The sequence below is a fragment of the Bos mutus genome, chromosome 9 (assembly GCF_027580195.1).
Source record: "Bos mutus isolate GX-2022 chromosome 9, NWIPB_WYAK_1.1, whole genome shotgun sequence".
Classification (NCBI taxonomy): domain Eukaryota; kingdom Metazoa; phylum Chordata; class Mammalia; order Artiodactyla; family Bovidae; genus Bos; species Bos mutus.
In genome coordinates this window covers 34,329,330-34,354,979 of record NC_091625.1, presented here as the reverse complement: position 1 = coordinate 34,354,979, position 25,650 = coordinate 34,329,330, and the positions used below count along the sequence as shown (strand labels likewise).

General features: G+C 42.4%; 1 protein-coding gene across 1 annotated transcript; it reads left to right on the top strand.

The window, feature by feature from the left end:
- Window positions 1-5,619: 5,619 nt before the first annotated feature.
- Window positions 5,620-7,980, top strand: CALHM6 (calcium homeostasis modulator family member 6). The gene is made up of 2 exons (XM_070377112.1): window positions 5,620-6,221; window positions 7,477-7,980. Exons 1-2 carry the CDS (start codon window positions 5,694-5,696, stop codon window positions 7,897-7,899), a joined length of 951 nt encoding a protein of 316 aa, XP_070233213.1. The 5' UTR covers window positions 5,620-5,693; the 3' UTR covers window positions 7,900-7,980.
- Window positions 7,981-25,650: the final 17,670 nt, after the last annotated feature.

The window sequence follows — 25,650 nt, the reverse complement described above, 5'->3', positions numbered from 1 at the left end:
AACAAAGATCTTTCAGATATTAGTCAGTGTAGTCTTAGAGAAAATTCTTGCATCTTCTTGACTTACTATTTACTTGCACTAAGGGCTGAACTTCTAAGCAATGTCCTCTCAGAATAGAGCTGGGGATAAAGGGCTGGACAATCTTCAATAGACCCAGAACTGGAACTAGGCACTGTTGCAGAGGTGGTGGGGTGCATGTCTGGGTCCTAGACTCAAATGCAGTGGCTGGGAGGAAATTCAGGCTGGCAGGCAGTAGCTGGACTCTAATAGTTATGAAAGTGCAAGTTGCTCATCGTGTCTGACTGTTTGCAACCCCATGGACTATACAATCCATGGAATTCTCTAGACCAGAATACTGGAGTGGGTGGCCTTTCCCCTCTCCAGGGGATATTCCCAACCCAGGGTTCGAACCCAGGTCACCCACATTGTAGGAGGATTCTATACCAGCTGAGCCATAAGGGAAGCCCAAGAATACTGGACTGGGTAGCCTATCCTTTCTCCCACAGATCTTCCCGACCTAGGAATAGAACCCAGGTCTCTTACATGGCAGGCAGATTCTTTGCCAACTGAGCTAATAGTTATGGAAACTTGTAATAAGTACAGAATGATCGTCTTACCTGGGAGATCTGTGATTGAGGGAGCGCAGTGGTGGCGACCCCAGGAGGTGGGGTCTGGAGACACAAGCTGACAGGATAATGGGTGAGGATGCAGGTCAGTCCGTACATTTCAGGGCAGGATTGTAAACTGCATACTCTGGTCTACAAAGCCCCTGAATGACCTTCCACCTGCAGCTCTGCCTTCCTTCTCACCCTCCGTGCCCTCATCACTCTGACTGTCTTTCTAACCACAGAATACTAAGCTCCTTTACACACAGAGCCTTTGGCATTCCCATTTCTGCTTAAATGTCCTCTCCCCATAGAGGCTTTCTTAGGACACTCTGCAGCACATGAGTCCATTTTAATTACCTGCATCACTTGAGGACTTTCACCCTAATTATCTATATCCTCTCCACTAGAACACAAGCTCAGCGAAAGCAGGGTTTCTGTTCGTCTTGTTCCTTGTTTTGTACAATAATACCAGGTATGCTAGTACCTGTAAAAGCATACTGGGTGCTTATTAAATATTGAAATGAGTGATTGCATCAGCAAATGAACTAATTAATACATTGGGAATGAATTACTCGACTTGAAATAGGGGACTGACAAGATAAAAGTTTCTGTAACTAAAAATATTTGAAACCAAATCCTTGACAGGAACTGGTAAGAAGAGGAAGGCTGTCTCCAGATGCAAAAGTCTTAGTAAATGAAGGGAATGAAAACAGACAGCAGAACTAGGTGATGGGAGAGGTCATGCTAAATAGCTTGAGTCTTGATGGAGAATAAGACTTCTAATAAGAATATTAGACATGGTGGAAAAACCCAGGTTTGGATGTTCCAAATAGGAAAAGGAGTATGTCAAGGCTGTATGTTGTCACCCTGCTTATTTAACTTACATGCAGAGTACATCATGAGAAACGCTGGACTGGAAGAAGCACAAGCTGGAATCAAGATTTCCGGGAGAAATATCAATAACCTCAGATATGCAGATGACACCACCCTTATGGCAGAAAGTCAAGAAGAATTTAAAAGCCTCTTGATGAAAGTGAAAGTGGAGAGTGAAAAAGCTGGCTTAAAGCTCAACATTCAGAAAACGAAGATCATGGTATCCGGTCCCATCACTTCATGGGAAATAGATGGAGAAACAGTGGAAACAGTGTCAGACTTTATTTTTGGGGGCTCCAAAATCACTGCAGATGGTGACTGCAGCCATGAAATTAAAAGACGCTTACTCCTTGGATACATCACAGCAGGATCCTCTATGACCCACCTCCCAGAATATTGGAAATAAAAGCAAAAATAAACAAATGGGACCTAATTAAACTTAAAAGCTTCTGCACAACAAAGGAAACTATTAGCAAGGTGAAAAGGCAGCCTTCAGAATGGGAGAAAATAATAGCAAATGAAGCAACGGACAAACAACTAATCTCAAAAATATACAAGCAACTCCTACAGCTCAACTCCAGAAAAATAAATGACCCAATCAAAAAATGGGCCAAAGAACTAAATAGACATTTCTCCAAAGAAGACATACAGATGGCTAACAAACACATGAAAAGATGCTCAACATCACTCATTATCAGAAAAATGCAAATCAAAACCACTATGAGGTACCATTTCACGCCAGTCAGAATGGCTGCAATCCATAGGTCTACAAGCAATAAATGCTGGAGAGGGTGTGGAGAAAAGGGAACTCTCTTACACTGTTGGTGGGAATCAAACCAGTACAGCCACTATGGAGAACAGTGTGGAGATTCCTTAAAAAACTGGAAATAGAACTGCCTTATGATCCAGCAGTCCCACTGCTGGGCATACACACTGAGGAAACCAGAAGGGAAAGAGACACGTGTACCCCAATGTTCATCGCAGCACTGTTTATAATAGCCAGGACATGGAAGCAACCTAGATGCCCATCAGCAGATGAATGGACAAGAAAGCTGTGGTACATATACACAATGGAGTATTACTCAGCCATTAAAAAGAACACATTTGAATCAGTTCTAATGAGATGGATGAAACTGGAACCTATTATACAGAGTGAAGTAAGCCAGAAAGAAAAACACCAATACAGTATACTAACGCATATATATGGAATTTAGAAAGATGGTAACAATAACCCTGTGTACGAGACTGCAAAAGAGACACCGATGTATAGATCAATCTTATGGACTCTGTGGGAGAGGGAGAGGGTGGGGAGATTTGGGAGAATAGCATTGAAACGTGTATAATACCATGTATGAAACGAGTCGCCAGTCCAGGTTCGATGCACGATGCACGATACTGGATGCTTGGGGCTGGTGCACTGGGATGACCCAGAGGGAGGGTATGGGGAGGGAGGAGGGAGGAGGGTTCAGGATGGGGAATGCGGGTATACCTGTGGCGGATTCATTTCGATATTTGGCAAAACCAATACAATATTGTAAAGTTTAAAAATAAAATAAATAAAATAAAAGCACTGAGATGTAAAAAAAATAAATAAAATTTATAAATAAATAAAAGTCGCTTACTCCTTGGAAGGAAAGTTATGACCAGCCTAGATAGCATATTCAAAAGCAGAGACATTACGTTGCCAACAAAGGTCCATCTAGTCAAGGCTATGGTTTTTCCAGTGGTCATGTATGGATGTGAGAGTTGGACTGTGAAGAAGGCTGAGCACGGAAGAACTGATGCTTTTGAACTGTGGTGTTGGAGAAGACTCTTGAGAGTCCCTTGGACTGCAAGGAGATCCAACCAGTCCATTCTGAAGGAGATCAGCCCTGGGATTTCTTTGGAAGGAATGATACTAAAGCTGAAACTCCAGTACTTTGGCCACCTCATGTGAAGAGTTGACTCATTGGAAAAGACTCTGATGCTGGGAGGCTTTGGGGGCAGGAGGAGAAGGGGACGACAGAGGATGAGATGGCTGGATGGTATCACTGACTCAATGGACGTGAGTCTGAGTGAACTCCGGGAGTTGGTGATGGACAGGGAGGCCTGGCGTACTGCAATTCATGGGGTCGCAAAGAGTCCGACATGACTGAGCGACTGAACTGAACTGAACTGAATGGGAGAAAGCCAGCCCTCCCTCTTGTTTTGAGAAGTGGGAAAATAAATATATCTCATTCAAGAGAATGGGAAGGTATATTTTAGCTCTGTTACTATTAAGAGGGATATGGATAAAGCCATCTACACAGAAGTGTTGACAGAGTGGTATTTGTTCATGATGTGAAAATCGTGGAAGGGGAGACAACATCTCAGAGGAGTGTGCTGGCGGTGAAGACTCCATCAGTAAGAGGAGTGTTGAGTAACCCAAAGGATAAGGGAAGGAAGCTTTTCTGCAGATGTGGGATTACAGAGATGATAGTCATAGCAGAAGTGATTTGCTGCAAACATGCAACTTAGATGCAAGTTTACACAGAACCTGGAAGTACCTGGTCTAACCTCAGAGAAGAGGCCCAATCTGCCCGGCATGACACAAAGGACATTTATCTGGGGACAGCTTCTTAACACTCAAACAGAGAGAATAGTTGTTCATCACAGTGCTGGGGAATGGTGGTTTTGTGCCAGGCACTGGTGGTGGGAGATAGCTAAAAAGGCAAGTTGGACTAAGAATAGGGTGTTTCCTGCCTTCTCTGCAACAATTCACTCGGCTCTGTAGGCTACTTATTCTTCCCAGAAAAAATAAGGCAAACCTAGTGGATAGGCTTGAGCAGCAAGCAGTTCACCTGCCCACCCAGACTCTATATCCATGCACCTCCCCCTCCTTGAGGTGAAATGGACAACTGAGGGCACAGCGATTTTCTGAAGGTAGTCACTGAATACAATTCTTGGTCTAAAATGGAGCATTCATTTGGATTCTTAAATACTACACAGCTATTTGTTGTCTCTTCCTAAAGTTGCAATGCAAAAGGTAATCTCTCACACCGGACATCCATTAATAGGCACATCCTGCATATCAAAGCACTTTATGGATGCTACTCACTTGTCTCAACAGTCTCACTGTCTGCACTATATTCTGTTTTTACGAATGAGGATGGTGAATCTTAGAGAAGATAATGTATTAAACACACACGCACACACACAAAATGCACCTGACTTCAAAACCCATGTTCTTTCGAGTACACCTCACCTCACTCTAGAGCCACATAGAATAAGGCTCAGTTTCACAGAAGTGGTTTTAGCTTGTCAGAGGAATGCTGCTCTGAGCAAACTGAAAGTGGAGGAAACAACACGTTAGTTAGAGGTAGTTGTCGTTTTAAGTGTTTTTGGTTCAACTAGTGTTTTTTGAACAGCCAGTACCCCGCTCCTCTGCTGATCAATTTGGTGGCCCCTGGGTAAGGATTTGATACACTTCTATGTACTGCCAGTGTTAGGACGTACCTGAGTGGGGAGAAAAAGAGGTAGAAGTCAATACAGTATATTCAGGCTAATGTCCTGTAGGAGATCAGGTTGAGGAGAGAAAAGTGGCAGTTCTGTTCAGAAGGGAGACAGGAAGGGGGCAGAATATCATGGATATACTGGAATTTGAGCGGGGCTTTGTTGCAATTCAGTTTATATAAGAGAAACTGGAAATTTGCCCTTGAATAATGTTTCCTGTAAATCATCGAGGTTTGTGGGGGTTTGTTGTTGCTGGTAACTGCTGGGTCTGATTGGGAGTTGGTTTAGGAGCCAGGGTGGCTGCAATAGAGGAAAAGCTGGTGTTTCCCCCAGTTAACTCAAGTAAAAAGTATTCTTTCCATAAAGGGATCATTAAGGGAAAGGAAAGTCCCTGGTTCCTTGTCAGTGTGGAGGAAACAAAAGCTACAGTGGAACAGGCCCTATCTTCCCTCAGTCAGAGTTCCTCAATTGAGGGATAAAGGTCACCAATGCGCCTGCTTCTGGAAAGGGGTGGGCATGGGGAGGTCGGCGGCCTGTGTGCTTGGATCTGCCACAATTAGTTGGGTTGAAATAAGAAAGCGAAAGCTCAAGACACCCTGAGAAACCCTCTTCCCTTTTTTGGAAGGTGCTACTTGGCGGGGCACGGGCAAACGCCAGATCTCCCAAATCATTTCAGGAGCTGGGCGGCAAAGAGGCAGAAGCAGCCGAGCCTTGTCCACGGCTCCCTAGGGTAGGAGACCCATGGAGAAGTTTCGGGAGGTGTTGAATTTGCACCTCAAACACCGTAACGCTCTGGGCTACTGCCTGGTGAGCCTGCTGACGGCGGGCGGGGAGCGCATCTTCTCCACCACGGTGTTCCAGTGCCCGTGCAGCGTCGCCTGGAACCTGCCCTACGGCCTGGTCTTCCTGCTGGTGCCGGCGCTGGCGCTCTTCCTCCTGGGCTACGTGCTGAGCGCGCGCACCTGGCGCCTGCTGACCGGCTGCTGCGCGCGGAGCTGCGGCTCGGGGCTGCGCGGGGCCCTGGTGTGCGCGCAGATCAGCGCCACCGCCGCGGTGGCGCCGCTCACCTGGGTGGCCGTGGCGCTGCTCGGGGGCGCCTTCTATGAGTGCGCCGCCAGCGGGAGCGAGGTCCTGGCGCGGTACCTGTGCGTGGGCCGCGACCCGCGCTGCGCCGCCCAGCTGCCGCTGGTGCCCTGCCAGCAGGCCCAGGCGCCCGACGTGAAGCAGCTGCAGAAGGAGCTGCAGAAGGAGCTCACGGCGCACTCGCAGGTCGGGCGCCCGCGCAGAATGCGGTGCGGGGGTCGGAGAGGGACTGGCTTCTGCGGGGCGGACGGGGGGTAGAAATGCGTCCCCTTTCTCCTGACACCGAAGGCAAGCTAACTAGAATGGCTGTTGGCTTCAAATGAGCTGATAGGCAAATCTGTCATCTATCTTCCCAGGGCTTCCCAGGTGGCGCTAGTGGTAAAGTGCCAATGCAGGAGACCCAAGAGATGAGGGTTCCATCCCCGGAGAAGGAAATGGCAACCTTCTCTTGTATTCTTACCTGGAGAATCCCATGGACAGAGGAACCTGGCGGGTTACAGTCCATAAGGTCGCAAAGAGTCAGACACGACTGAAATGACTTACCACAGCACATCATCTATCTTTTTTTTTCTTTCTCTCTCTCTCCCTACCCCTTCCCTCCCTCCTTCCGTCTCTTCCCCTCTCTTTCTTTCATCTCGGTGCTATTTCTTTTTTTCCCTTTAATTGGAGTATAGTTGACTTAAATTAGTTTCAGTCTTACATATGCGTGTGTCTTCAGAGTCTCTTCCCTTATAAAAGTGAAAACGAAGTGGTTCAGTCGTGTCCGACTCTTTGAGACCTAGTGGACTGTAGCCTACCAGGCTCCTCTGTCCATGGAATTTTCCAGGCAAGAGTACTGGAGTGGGTAGCCATTTCTCCCGTGTCTCCCACATTGTGGGCAGACACTTTACCATCTGAGCCCCCTGGGAAGCCCATTATAGGTTTTTGTAAAAAATTGAGTATTACTAATGAAAGGAGGAAGGCACTTAGGCACTCTGTTGTGTCAGGGATCTGCTCTGTGCCCCACACCCGACACCTTGCTGGGTCCTTGATCTCTACTATTATTCTCTTTTGTCTTAACAGTGGGTACACTGAGTCCAGGTCTGCCTGACTTTAAAGCCATCACCCCACACTGCTTCTGGGCTTGTAAAGCTCAGAAGTTCTTGGAAATGAATACTTGTTTCACTGGATTTTCTGAAATTCCACATTTTGAGTTCCAGGGATTCCACATATAAGCTCCTCCGTGGATCCTTAACATGATTTGGAAAATGACTGTCTTGTCAAGCAAGCAATTCTACTGAGGGGTGGGAGGGAGGGGTTACTGCCACTTCTTTCTCTTAAGGGAATAAGACCTAACTGTTGCTTGTTCATCATCTTAACTCTGAGTAGTTCAAATTTTACCTGTTGATTAAAAAAAATTTTTTTAAGTGACTAAATCACTGTTTTGTTGTGTTTACCTAAGGTGTTAGGCTGGGTCCTGATAGCAGTTGTTATCATCCTCCTCCTGATTTGTACATCAATCACTCGATGCCTGTCTCCAGTTAGTTACCTGCAGCTGAAATTTTGGAAAATCTATTTGCAACAGGAGCAACAGATTCTTAAAAGTCAAGCCACAGAACATGCAACGCAACTGGCGAAAGAAAATATCAAATGTTTCTTTGAGTGCTCACATCCACAGGAATACAACACTCCAAGCATTAAAGACTGGCAGCAGATTTCATCACTATATACTTTCAATCCAAAGGAGCAGTACTACAGCACTTTGCACAAATACGTGAACAAAAAACAGAAGAATCAAAGTAGCACATCTTCTGAAGAAGATGCAATGGTTCCTGTTCTTGGCTTTGTAGATTCATCTGATATGAACAGCACTACAGACTTATGACCTTGTTAATGAATGAGAAAAGAAAGCTCTTCTGAATTATTGATTCCTTTAAAAAAAAATAAATGTGGGTATTGTTTATGACTCCTCTGTTTGGTCTTCCAAGTTATGGAAACATAGAATATTAAATAAAATAGAAATTTAGAATTTTATCTTTTTATTATTTTATTTAAAAAGTAAGCAAGGTTAAATGGTTCACTCAGTGTGACAGTTCAGTTCAGATCAGTCTCTCAGTCGTGTCCGACTCTTTGCAACCCCATGAACCACAGCATGCCAGACCTCCCTGTCCATCACCAACTCCGAGAGGTTACCCAGACTCATGTCCATTGAGTTGGTGATGCCATCCAACCATCTCATCTTCTGTTGTCCCCTTCTCCTCTTGCCCTCAGTCTTTCCCAGCATCAGGGTCTTTTCGAATGAGTCAGCTCTTTGCATAAGCTGGCCAAAGTACTGGAGTTTCAGCTTCAGCATCAGTCCTTCCAGATCACTCAGGACTGATCTCCTTCAGAATGGACTGGTTGGATCTCCTTGCAGTCCAAGGGACTCTCAAGAGTCTTCTCCAACACCACAGTTCAAAAGCATCATTCTTCGGCGCTCAGCTCACTTTACCCAACTCACATCCATACATGACTACTGGAAAAACCATAGCCTTGACTAGACGGACCTTTGTTGACAAAGTAATGTCTCTGTTTTTTAATATGCTGTCTAGGTTGGTCATAACTTTCCTTCCAAAGAGTAAGCGTCTTTTAATTTCATAGCTGCAGTCACCATCTGCAATGATTTTGGAGCCCCCCAAAATAAAGTCAGCCACTGTTTCCCCATCTATTTGCCATGAAGTGATGGGACTGGATGCCATGATCTTAGTTTTCTGAATGTTGAACTTTAAGCCAACGTTTTCACTCTCCTCTTTTACTTTCATCAAGAGACCCTGGAACTAAATCAGAAGATTTATATCCCTAGCCTATATGCTATAATACTGCTTTCAAATAAAACAATTTAGTAGCAAAAACAGCAAACTAACAATTGAACATCATACCTTTCTTTAAGGTATCTGATGTTAATTTCAAGTTCACTTTCGTGCAGACAACACATTGTTTGTGTATTTAAAATACTGGCATTTAAAAAGCAAAAGTAATTGAGCATGGCTCATATTTAGGCCTTCTTCCTTTTTTGGCAGAGCCTTGCTTCTGCTTCTATTTGCCTCTTGTAGTATAGAGGCCGTTATTTAGTACTGGTCAGCAGAACGGGATATTCTGGTTTTGCGAGTTATATATTGCATGAAAGTTGGCAGCAGAAACTGCACGATCCATTTTTTTTCGATTCCCTACTGAATAATTTTGAAAATCATATGTCTACTTTCATTTTTGCTTCAGTATAAAAATTTCTTTAGTATATTCTTCTCTTCAATATTTTTTCTGGCCTATCATTTATACTCATGTATAATACTATATTCAATTGTATCATATGATCTCCATTTTATTGACTTATGCTCCATTTTCTCTTGCATGGTCTTTAATACTATTGTGAAAGTACATATGCTTAAGATAAAAATGATAATAATAGAGAACTGTGTGAAAGAAAAAGTGAAATTACCTCATTCCTTTGCCATGTGTTCTTCCCAGAAAAAGCTGTGCATTCTGCGTGTACATGAGCTTTATCTCTTACTATAAATGTGATTCTGCAGATTTTTCAAATAAAATATCATTGTTCCATGTGTATATATACATAGCAATTTACCTCCTGAAAAATTACTGCGTAGTATTCTACTGAGTAGTAGGAAATGATTTCTTTTTTGTTAAAAAAGAATATGCACACTCATGCACACATTCATACAGTATACAAAGATAAGCACAGGGCTTCCTTAGTGGCTTGGTGGTGGAGACTCTGACTGCCAATGCAGGAGACACAGGTTTGATCCCTGATCCAAGAAGATTCCAGTGCTGTAGAACAACTAATCCTGTACACTACAACTTTTTGAGCCTGTGCTCTAGAGCCTGAGAGCCATAACTACTGAAGCCCACACACCCTAGAGCCCAAGCTCCACTACAGGAAAAGCCACCACAATGAGAAGCCCACACACCACAATTAGAGAATAGTCCCCTCTCATTGCAATGAGAGAAAAGTCAATGTAGCAACAAAGACCCAGCACAGCCAAAAATAAATAAATAAATAAATGCCATGATAGGCTTCTAAAGAAAGAAAGAAAAAAAAAGAACATGCAATCAGTATTAAGTCCTAAGGCATGCTCACCCTACCCTCCCCTTACCCCTGAAGTGATATTTCACAGTTTCTCCACCAGAGCTTGGTCCTCTGAAGCATTCTTTTCTTCAAGTCAACGTCTTTTGAGGTGGTGATTGTGTGTTTCAATGTAATGTTTCATTCTGTGTGTAGAATTTTATTTATTTTTAAACAGTGGCAGCTTAAGAATCTATCTAATTTAAACCAATACTGTTATGGAGACTAACTCAGAATTCTCCCAGCATGTTCATGGTGCCTGGTCACCTTTTCTCATGTATTAAACAGTGATTGTCACTAAGAACCCAATATTCACATGTGCATGTGTGCTGTAGTGTCTGACTCTAGACCATGGACGTAACAGCTCCTCTGTCCATGGAATTTAGCAAGAATACTAGAGTGGGTTGCCATTTCCTTCTCTAGGGATCTTTGACTAGGATCAAACCTCGTCTCTTGTGTCTCCTGCACTGGCAGGTGATTCTAACTGATGCACCACAAATGTTTTATTTTGACATTCATTGTGGGTCAAGACACACCAGTTTAGCACATGAATTTTGAAGGGTCGTAGATAGCAGTCCGTAGCATCACTATTCAAAGCATTTAAAATCTACCTGCCTCCACTCCATCCCACCTGTCTACTGCTACTTTTTAATATTCTCCAATATATAATCTCAGATTTAATCAGTCTTCTGACATCATACCACGCACATTAAACAGTGTGAAAGTGAAAGGCTCAGCCTTTCCTCTTCACTCAACTGATTCTCTTTTCAGTCACTGTCCCGATGTCTTGACTGGGATTTGATTCTATCCCACTTACAAGTTAATAGTCATCCTGTTACTGTATCATGCAGGCTGGCAGAGATAAAATTTCTGGGCCAATGAACAAAAACTCTTAATCACAGCAGAGCAGACATTGTGAGTGTTGTGTCTGCATTGATTCCCTTTGCATCCTATGTTCTAGGGAGAACAACACAGAAAACTAAGATGGTTACCTGCACAAACTGTGCATGATGTCATAGGAGAGAACACTGAACTTGGGTCATCACTGTTTCATAGCAAGAGGTAATCAAGCCTGCTTTTGTCCAAGAGAGAGGTTATTCTCTCAAGGCAGGCTGTGCAAACACAACCCTAAGAGATGACCTAGTAAAAGCAGTCAGAGCCTTGCATTCCGGGCATACCAGTGAGACATGCAAGAGCACAAGAACTCATGGAGACTATCTCCCATCACACAATATCTTCCAACTTTCAAGCCCTGTTTCAAATCATACCTCAATGCATTCCCAACTACATCAGTCCACACAACTTCTTCCTTCTGAACTCTCGCAACAGGAGTAAGAATAAGATATATGATAATAGAAACATAAGCAAAGTGTTTTGAGAAAAAAGAAAATAAATTCTGCCTAGAAATATTTAAAGAAATTGTTGTGAAAAAGGATAGTTTAAGGCTTCATAGTGAGTTGGATTCCATTCATAAGGGAGGGACTGAAAAGTCAAGCCTACCAAAAGTGTAATATTCTCCCAGGTCACCCTGAGCCTCCCAATAAAGCTTCCCTGTGTTACATTCCTACTGAGGAGTGCTGCTTAAAAACATGGCAATCTGTGGCGGATTCATGTTGATGTACGGCAAAACCAATACAATATTGTAAAGTAAAATAAATAAATAAATAAATGCCATGATAGGCTTCTAAAGAAAGAAAGAAAAAAAAAAAAAAAAGAACATGCAATCAGTATTAAGTCCTAAGGCATGCTCACCCTACCCTCCCCTTACCCCTTGAAGTGATATTTCACAGTTTCTCCACCAGAGCTTGGTCCTCTGCAGCATTCTTTTCTTCAAGTCAACGTCTTTTGAGGGGTGGTGATTGTGTGTTTCAATGTAATGTTTCATTCTGTGTGTGTAGAATTTTATTTATTTTTAAACAGTGGCAACTTAAGAATCTATCTAATTTAAACCAATACTGTTATGGAGACTAACTCAGAATTCTCCCCAGCATGTTCATGGTGCCTGGTCACCTTTTCTCATGTATTAAACAGTGATTGTCACAAAGAACCCAATATTCACATGTGCATGTGTGCTGTCGTGTCTGACTCTGCGACCCCATGGACCGTAACCGGGCTCCTCTGTCCATGGAATTTTCTAGGCAAGAATACTAGAGTGGGTTGCCATTTCCTTCTCTAGGGGATCTTCCCGACCTAGGGATCAAACCTGCGTCTCTTGTGTCTCCTGCACTGGCAGGTGGATTCTTAACTGATGCACCACAAATGTTTTATTTTGACATTCATTGTGGGTCAAGACACACCAGTTTAGCACATGAATTTTGAAGGGTCGCAGATAGCAGTCCGTAGCATCATCATTCAAAGCATTTAAAATCTACCTGCCCTCCACTCCATCCCACCTGTCTACTGCTACTTTTTAATATTCTCCAATATATAATCTCAGATTTAATCAGTCTTCTGACATCATACCACGCACATTAAACAGTGTGAAAGTGAAAGGCTCAGCCTTTCCTCTTCACTCAACTGATTCTCTTTTCAGTCACTGTCCCGATGTCTTGACTGGGATTTGATTCTATCCCACTTACAAGTTAATAGTCATCCTGTTACTGTATCATGCAGGCTGGCAGAGATAAAATTTCTGGGCCAATGAACAAAAACTCTTAATCACAGCAGAGCAGACATTGTGAGTGTTGTGTCTGCATTGATTCCCTTTGCATCCTATGTTCTAGGGAGAACAACACAGAAAACTAAGATGGTTACCTGCACAAACTGTGCATGATGTCATAGGAGAGAACACTGAACTTGGGTCATCACTGTTTCATAGCAAGAGGTAATCAAGCCTGCTTTTTGTCCAAGAGAGAGGTTATTCTCTCAAGGCAGGCTGTGCAAACACAACCCTAAGAGATGACCTAGTAAAAAGCAGTCAGAGCCTTGCATTCCGGGCATACCAGTGAGACATGCAAGAGCACAAGAACTCATGGAGGGCTATCTCCCATCACACAATATCTTCCAACTTTCAAGCCCTGTTTCAAATCATACCTCCCCCTCAATGCATTCCCCAACTACATCAGTCCACACAACTTCTTCCTTCTCTGAACTCTCGCAATGACACCTCTCAAACTCAGTGTAGCACTTGATCATATACCTGTTTTGTTTCACATTAAAATTATGTGTTTTCTCTTCCAATATTGATTTTATGCCTTCTGAAGACTTAAAAAAGAGATTATCTTGTAAATGTCACAAAACAACAACAAAATTGATTAAAAACAAGTGAGAATAATTAAATATATTTATTCTTTCATTAAGAAGAAAAAATAGTTTAAGTATCACAAATACTTCTTGAAATTTTAAGACACAAAACCCATGACCATGAAAATATATCAATAACCAGAGATTGCATTTTGGTCAATACACTACCATTTCTTGACTTGAAAACCATGTGTTTGTAAATCATGTGATTTTTTTTTATGTTATTTTTTGGTCTTTTGTGTACGGTACTCCATTTCTTAAAGGCAGATTATAGCAAAGGAAAACAGTTACAAAAATATTTTTAATTTTTTTTTGCATATAGGAATGAAACAAAACTTAAAAGACAAAAGTTTTTCCTCATGGAGTATCCACTAACAACTTGAGTTACTGATGTTCCACAGACCACAGTTTGGGACCCAGTACCTCTGATAATCAGAGGCAGATGGAAAATCAACTGTTGTTTGGACTGCCTCACAGTATTCTCAAATCATATAGTCTATCCAAAAATAGCAACTTGAATGAACTCAAGTCCGAGACATGGTCAAGTTGTGGGGCAACATTTCAACAGCCAAGCAAGTAGATGGATACATAGGGGATTCATTAAACTGTAGTTTATTTCATAGAGACCAGATCATCATGTGTGTAGGCATCTTTAAAGATACTTAAAAGCACTAGGAGAGAGGCAGTGCATAAAATAAAGAACAGATGTTCCTCTTAAAAATCAAAACAATCCTAACCCCTTTCTCAGTTCCCAGCTCTGCTCAAGATTTCTTGATGAGACAACTGTTCCAATTCAATTCCTATGCAATCTAAGAAGACTAACTTTAACAAGCCTACATTCTTTACCTTTAAATCTGCTTGCCACTGTTCATACCAACAGAATTCCACAATCCTGCCAGCTTCCTAACCACTGACACATTTATTCCCACTAGGTGCTGCCTAACTCTCTCTGCAGACGTGTGCTAAAGCTCTCTCTATAAAATGGGCATTATATTTTCTAAAAGTCTACATCTTTACTCTATATCCTCTATATCCCCACTCCAATTTGAGATTCAGTAAGTTATACTTGTTTAAAGAATGCTTAATAAATGCAATCATCGGCAGCAAAAGGCAATCCAAAGAGGTACTTCTGGTTAAAATTGTTGGTTTGAAAGTACGTATTCAACCACAATCAAAATGAAAAGTTGTTTTTTTTTTTTTTGTCATAAAGCAACCAGAGGAAAGGAGAGGAAAAAGCAGTAGATTTTTTGGAAGTTGGAAAGCAGATGGTAAGTGGTGATTGTCCTAACAGACCTGAGTGAAATCTGAATCCCGAGCCAGAACAGGAGAAAGATAAGAAGCAATATGATTTGTGCCATGGAATCTGTAAAAATGCATGAGGAATCAACAGCACCGGTCATCTCGAAATGGGGCTGGCAGCAGAGTTAAAAGTATGATTGACTGAAACCTGGTTTAAGAATTGATCCCTCAGATCACTGCCTCCATTCCAACAGCTGGACAGCTATTTCTCCCTAACTTAGCAAACATGGGGGTTTTAATTGCCAGATAGAGGGTTTCTTTTCTTTTTTTTTTAATGTGGTATTTTCATCTTTATTCAGTTCAAAATTTGTCTTCTTGACTGTGCAGCATGCAGGATCTTGGTTCCTCAACTAGGGACCGAACCCTCGCCCCCTGCAGTGGAAACACAGAGTCCCAACCACTGGACCAAGGGAAGTTCCTAGATACTGTTTTTTTTTTTTTCAACATTTCTGGACTCAGACAACCGGCTAGTTGAAGGCAGGAGTACTGTACTGAACAAAGTGGAATAAAAGTTAAAACATACATACTGAATTTTATTTTCCCTTGGTTGGCTCCCAGAATGCTGGCATTTAGGCCTATATTCTCCAGGCAGTAGATCAGAAAAATATCAAATTGAACTACCCAAGAGAAGAGATCTCAATAAAATGACACATCTTGAGATTCACATTTAAATTCCCCAACTTGCCCTACTGCCAGGGTGGCAGGCAGCTGGGACAACTAACACCAGCTCTGCAGTCTGAGTGGCAAGCCCACCAGTTCCCTGGGGTGCTTTTAGCACACCGATTTAAAAGTGCAAAATCCTTTAAGAATTGATTTTTTTCTTTTTCTGTCTTTCCCACCTTCTAAAGAAGGGCTGTGTATCTCACTTATCATTTCTGCCCCTCTATGAGCCTGAGTTTTAGTGCCAGGGCTCTCACACAAATCCAGTTTCACATCCTGAGTGGAATATAATTTCACAGGAATATCATTCTGGAATGATCTCACATCCAGCAGAGGCTGTGAACAAACTTCAGGCTTGTCCACTCACACCCAGAACCAAGGAGAATGCAGACCCCTCTCCCTTAAACAGAGAATATGGTTGGGGCTCACAGCAAAGTCTACCAGCTGCCCATGGATATTATCCTGCCCACAGCCACCTGTCTTCTTGCAGACTGAAGCCTGGGCCCAGAACAGCCACCACCTCAAATCACTCTGCACGGTATGAGGAGAGACTCAAGAGAGCATCTGAGCAAACAGGCCTTGCCTCATAGACACTCCCTGTGTTCCACGGGAGGGATCTGGGTCAGGAAACACCAGCAGAAATGATTAACACTCCCCTATCACAGTCCCATGAGAGAGAAGGATGTCCAGAAGCCAAATGTTAAGGATCCCTCCTGTACCTGCCTGACATCCTTAACTCTCTCAGTTGCTATCCAACTCTATTGACAGAGTCAGAAAGCAGGTTATTTAACTCTGAAACTCAATGACAAAGCCAGGTCTAGCTCAGTCCATCAGGGCTGAGATAAAGTGGGACCAGAGAAGAAATAATGTGCTTTCAGAAGCTTTCTAAAATCCTAGCTGAAAAATCACCAGGTTGTAATTTTTGGGAAAAAGTCCTTACTCCAATCTGTACCCCACTCCCAATGAATCTTCATAAAATGATCCAGAAGAGGAGAAAACAAATGAGTAGCCTGCAGGGTTATAAATCTAAAGCTACTTTAAAGTAAAATGCTTACTAAAATTAAAAAATGATAAAATAAAATCTTTCAGTTTGTTATTCTATGTTGAAGCCCATAATCTGCAAGTTCCACCAAAGTTCATATTTTATTCAATATGAGCAGAAAACCAGGAGCGCCAGTGATTTGAGAAAAGTATGAAAGAAATCAAAACAAATGGAAAAAGTTACTGGAGGATGCAAACTGCACTTTGAAGAAAACTTTAAAAAAAATCTTCCATTATAGATTTTAGAGACACGAAATATATGAGATGAGAACAGAATTGTATTAAAAACATTTAAAGACAAAGGAGTTCTTGTGAATTAACAGCATGATAGCAGAAATTAAAAACTGCAATGGGAAATTTGGAAGATAAACTTGAGGAAATCTCCCAGGAAGTAAACTATTAAGATAAAGAGATGGAAAGGAGAGAAAATAAAAATAGAGAACCAGTCTAGAATATCTAACATCCTACTAATAAGAGTCTAGGGGGAAACAGGAAAAATGGATAGAATAGGATAAGAAATCATCAAAGAAATACTTTGACATGTTTTTAACCAAATAGATGATAGGTTTCTATATTGAAGAGTTCATCAGATGATCAGCACATTGGAAGGACACGGACCCACCATGAGATGCATCATGGCACAATTTTGGAACAATGAGAATAAGAAGATCCTAAAGTTTTCCAGAGAAATAACAGACCAAGAATCCAAAATCAAATGGCATTGAATTTCTGAAAAATAGTTGGAAGCTTAATGATCATGTTTTCACAGACTTTGTCCCCTATTCACTCTTTATCATGAAGCCCCTGAAGTATGCAGTTTCAGAAGAGGGAGGATTCTAAGAAAGGAAAGTCATAGGATCAAGGAAACAAGGGGTCTCATAGAAGATGGAGACAAGGAAATCTCTATGACAGTGAGAGGAAAAGGCAAAAATGATGGTAAAATTAACCCCTGATAATAAGATTAGCTAGCCCTGAGATTAGTTGAGGGCTAGAGAGGAAGTTGAATCATGCAAAGATGCCGGGATTCTTGGCCCCCAGAGGAGAAGAATTCAATCCGGGGCCAGAGACGAGGCTTGATCGTTCAGAGCTTTTGTGTAATAAAGTTTTATTAAAGTATAAAGGAGATAGAGAAAGCTTCTGACATAGGCATCAGAAGGGGGCAGAAAGAGTAACGTTGGCTCTGAGAAGGCAATGGCACCCCACTCCAGTACTCTTGCCTGGAAAATCCCATGGATGGAGGAGCCTGGTGGGCTGTGGTCCATGGGGTTGCTAAGAGTCGGACACGACTAAAGCGACTTAGCAGCAGTAGCAGCAGCAGAGAGAAAGTTAAAAACGTAACAAAATTATACCTTCTTAGTATTTTGTTGGAAAACCACTGGGACATCTTTCAAATAGCATGTGGTGTTTTTAAAACACCTTCCTTGAGGAGATAGAGATGAGGACTTCCCTGGTGGTTCATTGGTTAAGACTTTACCCTTCCACCACAGGGGCATGGATTCGATCCCTTGTCAGGGAACTAAGATCCTACATGCCATGTGAGCGGTCAAAAAAAAAAAAAAGAGAGAGAGAGAAAGATGAATTCCCTTTATTGATTGTGAGCTGAACTTAGTGACTCATTTCTAACAGATGGGAAAACAGTGGAAGCAATGATACTGGTATCTTCAGGACTTAGGTCATAAAAATGTGCTGCCACCTTTTCTCTGTCTCCTAAATTGCTTTCTCTGGTGGAGTTTAGTTGCCAGGTTGTGAGGGTGATGGAGCAGCCAGTGGAGAGGCCCATGTGGTGAGAAACTGTAATTTCCTGCCAGTAACCATGTGAGTGGCCTGTCTTGGAACTAAGCCCTCCAGTTTTCATCAGCCTTCGGATGGCTACAGACTCTGCTGACATCCTGATCACAGCTTTGAGAGAAACCTTGAACCAGAATGAACCAGGGTTAAGTGTTAATCACTCAGTTGTGTCTGACTCTTTGTGACTCTATGGACTGTAGCCCACCAGGCTCCTCTGTCCGTGGGCTTCTCCAGGCAAGAATACTGGAGTAGGTTGCCATTCCCTTCTCCAGGGAATCTTCCCTACCCAGGGACTAAACCTGGGTCTCCTTCATTTGCAGGTGGATTCTTTACTATCTGAGCCACTAGAGAAGCCCAGAACAAGCCAGGGTAAGCTGCTACTGAATTCTGGACCCATAGAGACTGTGAGATAGCTAATTGTTATTCAGATCAGGTCAGATCAGTCGCTCAGTCGTGTCCGACTCTTTGCGACCCCATGAATCCCAGCACGCCAGGCCTCCCTGTCTATCACCAACTCCCAGAGTTCACTCAGACTCACGTCCATCGAGTCGGTGATGCCATCCAGCCATCTCATCCTCTGTCGTCCTCTTCTCCTCCTGCCCCCAGTCCCTCCCAGCATCAGAGTCTTTTCCAATGAATCAACTCTTTGCATGAGGTGGCCAAAGTACTGGAGTTTCAGCTTTAGCATCATTCCTTCCAAAGAAATCCCAGGGCTGATCTCCTTCAGAATGGACTGGTTGGATCTCCTTGCAGTCCAAGGGACTCTCAAGAGTCTTCTCCAACACCACAGTTCAAAAGCATCAATTCTTTGGCACTCAGCTTTCTTCACAGTCCAACTCTCACATCCATACATGACCACTGGAAAAACCATAGCCTTGACTAGACAAACCTTTGTTGGCAAAGTAATGTCTCTGCTTTTGAATATGCTATCTAGGTTGGTCATAAATTTCCTTCCAAGGAGTAAGCGTCTTTTAATTTCATGGCTGCAGTCACCATCTGTAGTGATTTTGGAGCCCCCAAAAATAAAGTCTGACACTGTTTCCACTGTTTCCCCATCTATTTCCCATGAAGTGATGGGACTGGATGCCATGATCTTCGTTTTCTGAATGTTGAGCTTTAAGCCAACTTTTTCACTCTCCACTTTCACTTTCATCAAGAGGCTTTTGAGTTCCTCTTCACTTTCTGCCATAAGGGTGGTGTCATCTGCATATCTGAGGTTATTGATATTTCTCCTGACAATCTTGATTCCAGTTTGTGTTTCTTCCAGTCCAGCGTTTCTCATGGTGTACTCTGCATATAAGTTAAATAAACAGGGTGACCATATACAGCCTTGATGAACTCCTTTTCCTATTTGGAACCAGTCTGTTGTTCCATGTCCAGTTCTAACTGTTGCTTCCTGACCTGCATACAAATTTCTTATTTTTAATTATATTAACATTTTTGGAAGGAAGAGGAACTAAAGGAGAATGAAAGAGTCTTTGAACCAATAGCCAGCTAAAGAGAAGAAGAATCAGGATGGAGAAATTTAAGATAAGTATTTTAACAGAGAATTGTCCAGTTTCAAACCTGGCATTCTGTTTTTATTTGGTCTGTGATCATAAAATTTCATAGGTTTAGTGGCTTAAACAACAACAAAAAATTTTTTATCTCACAATTCTGGAGGCTGGGAACTTCAATATCAAAGTGCAGGCAGATTCGGTGTTTCTGAGAGGCCTCCTCCTGGTTTTCAAACGGTTGCCCTGCTGTACCCTCACTGGGCCAGGAGAGAGAGCCATCCTGTAGCTATCTTCCTAGAAGAGAATTAATCCCATCATGAGGGCCTCACCCTCAAGAATTAATCTAACCCTAATAACCTACCAAAGATCCCACCTCCACATATCACACTGGGGTGAGGGCTTCAACCTAAGACATTCTGTGGGAAACCAACATAACCAACATTCAGTTCATAGATTAGTCTTTCTGCTAAATTATTATTATTTTTTTTAAGTTTTCCAGTGAACAAATCAAGGAGACATTGGTGGCCTATTAAAGAAGCAGTGTCAAAAAGATATTTTTTGTTTTTTTAGGATTGTAGAGACTTGAGCATACTTTTAGGCTAATGAGAAGGAACCATGTGGAAGGTGAAGGCAGATAAGTGATTAGGAAAGGTTCCTGAGGAGGTAGTGGGAGCTACAGTGGGCCTGTGTCTCTACAGGCAAATCTATAGACTGGAAATTATTCATTAATTTCTCTTCCTGGGGTCTTCCTCCTGACATCAATATCAAGCTTTCAGGTCTCAGTAACCTTATTAATTTTTTGAAAAGTAGTGCTTTCCAGATGGCTCAGTGGTAAAGAATTCGCTTGCATTACAGGAGAAGCAGGAGACTTGGGTCTGTTTCCTGAGTCAGAAAGATCCCTTGGAGAAGGAAATGGCAACTCACTCGAGTATTCTTGCCTGAGAAATGCCAGGGGCAGAGGAACCTGGCGGGCTACAGTCCATAAGGTCACATAAGAGTCGGACATGACTTAGCGACTAAATGATAACAACAAAGGATACTTTAGATAATCTCCAAGACCATGTCTGGTACTCAACTTTTATTTTTATAGCTTTTTCTATAAAATCTACCATCCCAAAGCTGAAATGAACTTTCTGGGTTATCACATGGTCTGCCTCCCTACCACCAAGCCAGATTTGCTGCAGACATTTTTACCTCTAAAAGGTAGCTACCAGGCATATCCCTGTGTTCAGGTACATTTAACTTTTGACTATCAAGTAGCACAAATCTTTGCCAAGAGATGGTTGGCCCAGTCTGTGCATAGAAACACCATCTTATTCAACTAGAAACACCATCTTATTCAACTACTGGACCTGGAGAAGTTGAATTCTTGGCAAAAAATTGCCCCTGGAGCTGTCTAAAGTGAAGTAACTAGTATTAGGCCTCCTTTCCCCGATTCATTCATTTTGGTTTGACATCCTTAGGAGAGACCCCACCCAGCGGCTGTTTAGAAAAGTTTAAAGAGGCGATTTCCACCTCTCGAGGGGGTTGAAAGGCACACGGTTCACACCTTGAGCTCTTCCAGACTGTCTGAAATCTATTAGGCAGCCATATGACAGTCATAGGTTACAGATTTTAGGGACTGCTGATAGTGGGGATGGAGATTTGCTTCTTTCTGTTATTTTTTAAAATTTAACTTTTGTTTTATGTATGGAGCTAGTTGATTTGCAATGTTATATTACTTTCAAGTATACAGCAAAGGGATTCAGTTATACGTATACTCTTTCTGTTAGTTTTAGAGTATCTCTGCAGCAATAAAATTTACGACCATGGACATTTTTACTTATTGGATCCAGCTTTCATGCAGCTTTTCCTGTTTTTTGTTGTTGTTGTTGTTGTTGTTGTTGTTGTTGTTTTTCTAATAGTGGCATTTGTCAGCTTTTTACAGGATTCTGTGTGAACCTTTGGAAAATCTTTCCCAAATGGAAACTACGCCATTTCATCTAATCTTTGGTAAAATCGTTTTAGAAGAGTTGTTCATTCAGCTCTGTGACTTTCCATGGCCATCCTCAGCGGTCACTTTTTGGTGTGTACCATCAGCAGTTTCAGAACACAGGGCATTCTGGAGCAGCTTTGTAGCCACAGTTCTACCCGTCATGGGGAAGAGCTCCTTAAAAGAGCCCACTGCCGAATCTCCCCATCTCCTTCCGAGACAGAGGGAATTTCGCTTATGATCCGTGTGGAGTCTGAGGGAAGAGCAGCCAGTGAGGCTGTTATAGCCCGGGTGTTGATGCCAGGGTGCAGGATGGTCCGTTAGGGCTCAGGGGAAGAAAAGGTGATCTGTATTTTCCCCTCAGGCTTGTGTACAGTCTTCAAGCTGAAGGTGGGGCGTTTTCTGTTTCTGGGTGTGAGTGCTGAGAGGATGGGCCGTGACCTGCCCCAGCAGGTATCTTCATACAGCCTCTGCCCACCTCCATCTCCACAAAGACCTTGCAGATTGCTTCAAGGCAAAGACTGAGGCCAGGGGTGACAAGCTGCATCAAGGTCTACCCCTCACGCTAATCCCACTCCTGTGTGTGCCCACTCTCACCATCATCACTTTTCTCAGGGGAAGGGTAGTCTTTTTGTTGTTTAGAGTCAAATGTTTTTCTTATGATCTGAATCTTGTCCGTTTCTACCTTCTAACAATATTGTTTTATCAATCATTCTCTCTCTCCTGTATTTTTATGCCTGCATTCTTTAAAAATAAAAAGGAGAGAGCAAAAGCCCAACTTTATACCAACTATCCTACATCACTTTCTACTTACGGTCAAGTTCCAAGACTCACCTGTCCTAGCATCTCACCTTGCACTGACCCTTCAATCTCCATAATGAGGCTGCTGCCTTCGTCTTGCCCTGTAGCTACCCTGAGACAAAGACCCTCTCCTCGTCAATCCAGTGTCCCTTTCTGGACTAATTTTCTTGGCTGTTCTATGGCATCTAATCCCTTGACCACTCTCCTCTCCTTGAAACTCTCCTGGCCTCAGTATTACCAGTTTCGCCCATCTCCATCTCTGACTGAAGGTCCAGCCTCAGCTGTGTTCTTCTGTCTGTGCTACCTCTTGAATGGTGATATTTCTCAAGATTCTATCTTTGCTCCTTGTATTTTGTCTTCTTTCTTTCATCTTTTGGCTGTGTGGTACAGCATGTGGGATCTTAGTTCCCCAACCAGGGATTGAACCCAAGTGCCCTGCATTGGCAGTGTAGAGTCTTAACTACTGGTCCACCAGGGAAGTCTTGCTCCTTGTATTTGCTGAAGTCCATGCTCTCCCCAGATGCGGCCATTCTTATCCTCTGCTTTTACTATTGTTCATATACTGATGACTCCAAAGTCCATCTTCAATTCAGACTTCTGAGCTCCTCATGTTTTTTGGATGTTTCAAAGGCATCTCAAAACTCAAAATACTCAAAGCTTGTTAGCTTCTTTCCTAAGCTGCCTCCTTTTCTTGCATCCCTCACTCAGCCTCTGAAGTCTGATTGCCATCTCTCTTGACTTACTGCTTCCATGAATAATTCACTTAAGGCAGGCACATTTAGACCCTTTGTGGTTTCAGCTCCAGCCCCTTCTCTCTGTTACCAACTTAATACCTCACAGCTTGTTATGAAAATGAAGTGACATACCACATAATTAACATGCCTAGCACCTGATAGAAATCTTAACTGAATTTAAAACCAAGAAAGCAGCCTTTCCAGGTGTTTCTGTTGTTTGGTATACACGGACCACTGGGAGTTTCAGCACTTCCTTTTTTAAGTCATTAAAATCAATGTGGTTCACAGGCTACATGGAAATAGCAAATCACTAGATACAGTTTGCTGACTTGAAAGATTTAGGCCACTGGGAGGCTCCAGAAATTAGAAGGTTCTGACTTGGAAATCCTCAGGTGACTCCAGGTGTAGTTTAAGTTTCCAGTAGAAATAGTTGAAGCAGCAACTAGAAATGTATGATTTTTTTTTTAAGAGCTACCACTGATTGAAAATGTCTTCTTTCTATGAAATCTCATTTTTCTGGAACCTGTGCCACATAGACACACACTATAATTCAGGTTCTATTCCCTGTCCTGTAAACTTTTCCTCTCTGTGAGGAAAAGAGCTATTGTCAATTCAAATTTCATTCCACTGGGCAATCAATCACGAAAACAAAAAAAAAGGCATTGATAAAGAGTTATTCTCTTTGGTATTCTCCAGTGTGTTGCAAATTGTCTGGCCTATCACATATTTATCATGCCATGAACTTTGCTGCATTATTTTAATAGAAACCCAACTCTGTTTGCTTAAGGAATATAGTACATTTATTGCCTCATGTAACAGACAGTTTTTTTTTTTTTTTTTCCTCTTCAATCCATTCAGTCTCAATCCTTCCCTATGTCAGCAGTGGTGATTCTGGTCTGGCCAATGCCATGTCCGGATTGGCTTGGAACTAGATGGCAAGGTTTTCACCTGGGAAAAAGCCACTATGCCTAGCTAATAGCAGTGGAGCTGGGGCTATGGATGACTTACCCTGAAGTAGACACATTGCCTCCTAAAATGGTGGGCACCTGAATAGAAGCATGTCATTCTTTTAAGAGTGGTAAGATACAGTCAGCCAACAAATGTCCATTACATGAAGCATAGTGATAGAGAGAACTTAAAAAGGAAGTAAAGGAGTTGTAGGGACATTTCTTTGGAAGAAAAGGTGCACGCAGTGGCACTAGAGCTCCTAGAAGAAAAAGAAAGTGGAAGACAAAAGAGACTGAAAGAAGAAAAGCAAAGAAAGATCTAACTGGGAAAGACAGAGTCTGGGTATAAGGGAGAAGAAGGAATTATCCTCGGACATTTATTTCTTAACTGTTTTTAGTGAAGTATTCCCAACTGTTCATGTGCTTTGTTTAACCTCTCCTCTCTTAAGGAAACACTTGAAAAATAAAATTTTGCTTTTCTGTGGCTATGGCTTTTTTTTTTTCTTCAATTTTAGGGCAACTATTGCTGACTGAATAAGGACTACATGTTTCCTTCTCAGATCACAAATAGGTACCTTATACTGACTGCATCTCTCTTCTATCTGCTGATTATTTGCCATAGCCAAGGTAGAATGGCCACTAGTCATGTCCAGTTAAAGTTCTGGAAGGTTCCCAGAATAAGGAAGTACAGCAACTGGACTGATTCTTTAAGGAATATGCAACGAAGTGTAAAGGAAACTCGGCTCTCTTTTTTAAAGAGAGAATCCTTTGTTACACCAGGTTTCTAGGGCTGGGAGGCACCTTCATCAGGGACAGCTTCAGTGTTACTGAGAAAAAATGAATTAGACTCTGTAGCTGGTGGATGAGGCTGTGAACTATCACAACTACCCAGAGTCTATGGTCCCAAGTGGAGAGACACTAAGCAATGAATAATATATCTTTTAGCATTTACTGTGTTACTTAACCAGAGAAGGCAAGTACTGGCACTCTGCTCCAGTACTCTTGCCTGGAAAATCCCATGGGCAGAGGAGCCTGGAAGGCTGCAGTCTATAGGGTCGCTAAGAGTCGGGCACGACTGAGCGACTTCACTTTCACTTTTTACTTTCCTGCACTGGAGAAGGAAATGGCAACCCACTCCAGTGTTCTTGCCTGGAGAATCCCAGGGACAGGGGAGCCTGGTGGGCTGCCGTCTATGAGGTCTCACAGAGTCGGACATGACTGAAGTGACTTAGCAGCAGCAGCAGTGTTACTTAACATTGAGCAGATATTGGTTAAAGTGACCTCTTTGGTTATAAAGTTTTAATATCATCTTTGCATGTCAAGCATTTGGTTTTCCGAATTTCTACTTTGGTCCTTCATAAACAAGGAGGAGAGGGAACTTTCGACTTATTCATGATAGTCCATTGCAACTAAAGAGATCCAGGCTTCCAATAACTAGTGGATGAAAGTGAGAGATTTGAGAAGACAATAAATAGATGAGCAGGCTGCTAAGAGAAGTGTGTCTGATTCCTGGCAGCTTTAAATAGCGAACAGGCAAC

Bases quoted from the DNA above. Each gene is read 5' to 3' on its own strand.
- CALHM6 (XM_070377112.1), top strand. From the start codon at position 5,694: ATGGAGAAGTTTCGGGAGGTGTTGAATTTGCACCTCAAACACCGTAAC. The intron at 6,222-7,476 runs GTCGGGCGCCCG...TGTTTACCTAAG, and splicing joins AGCTCACGGCGCACTCGCAG to GTGTTAGGCTGGGTCCTGAT.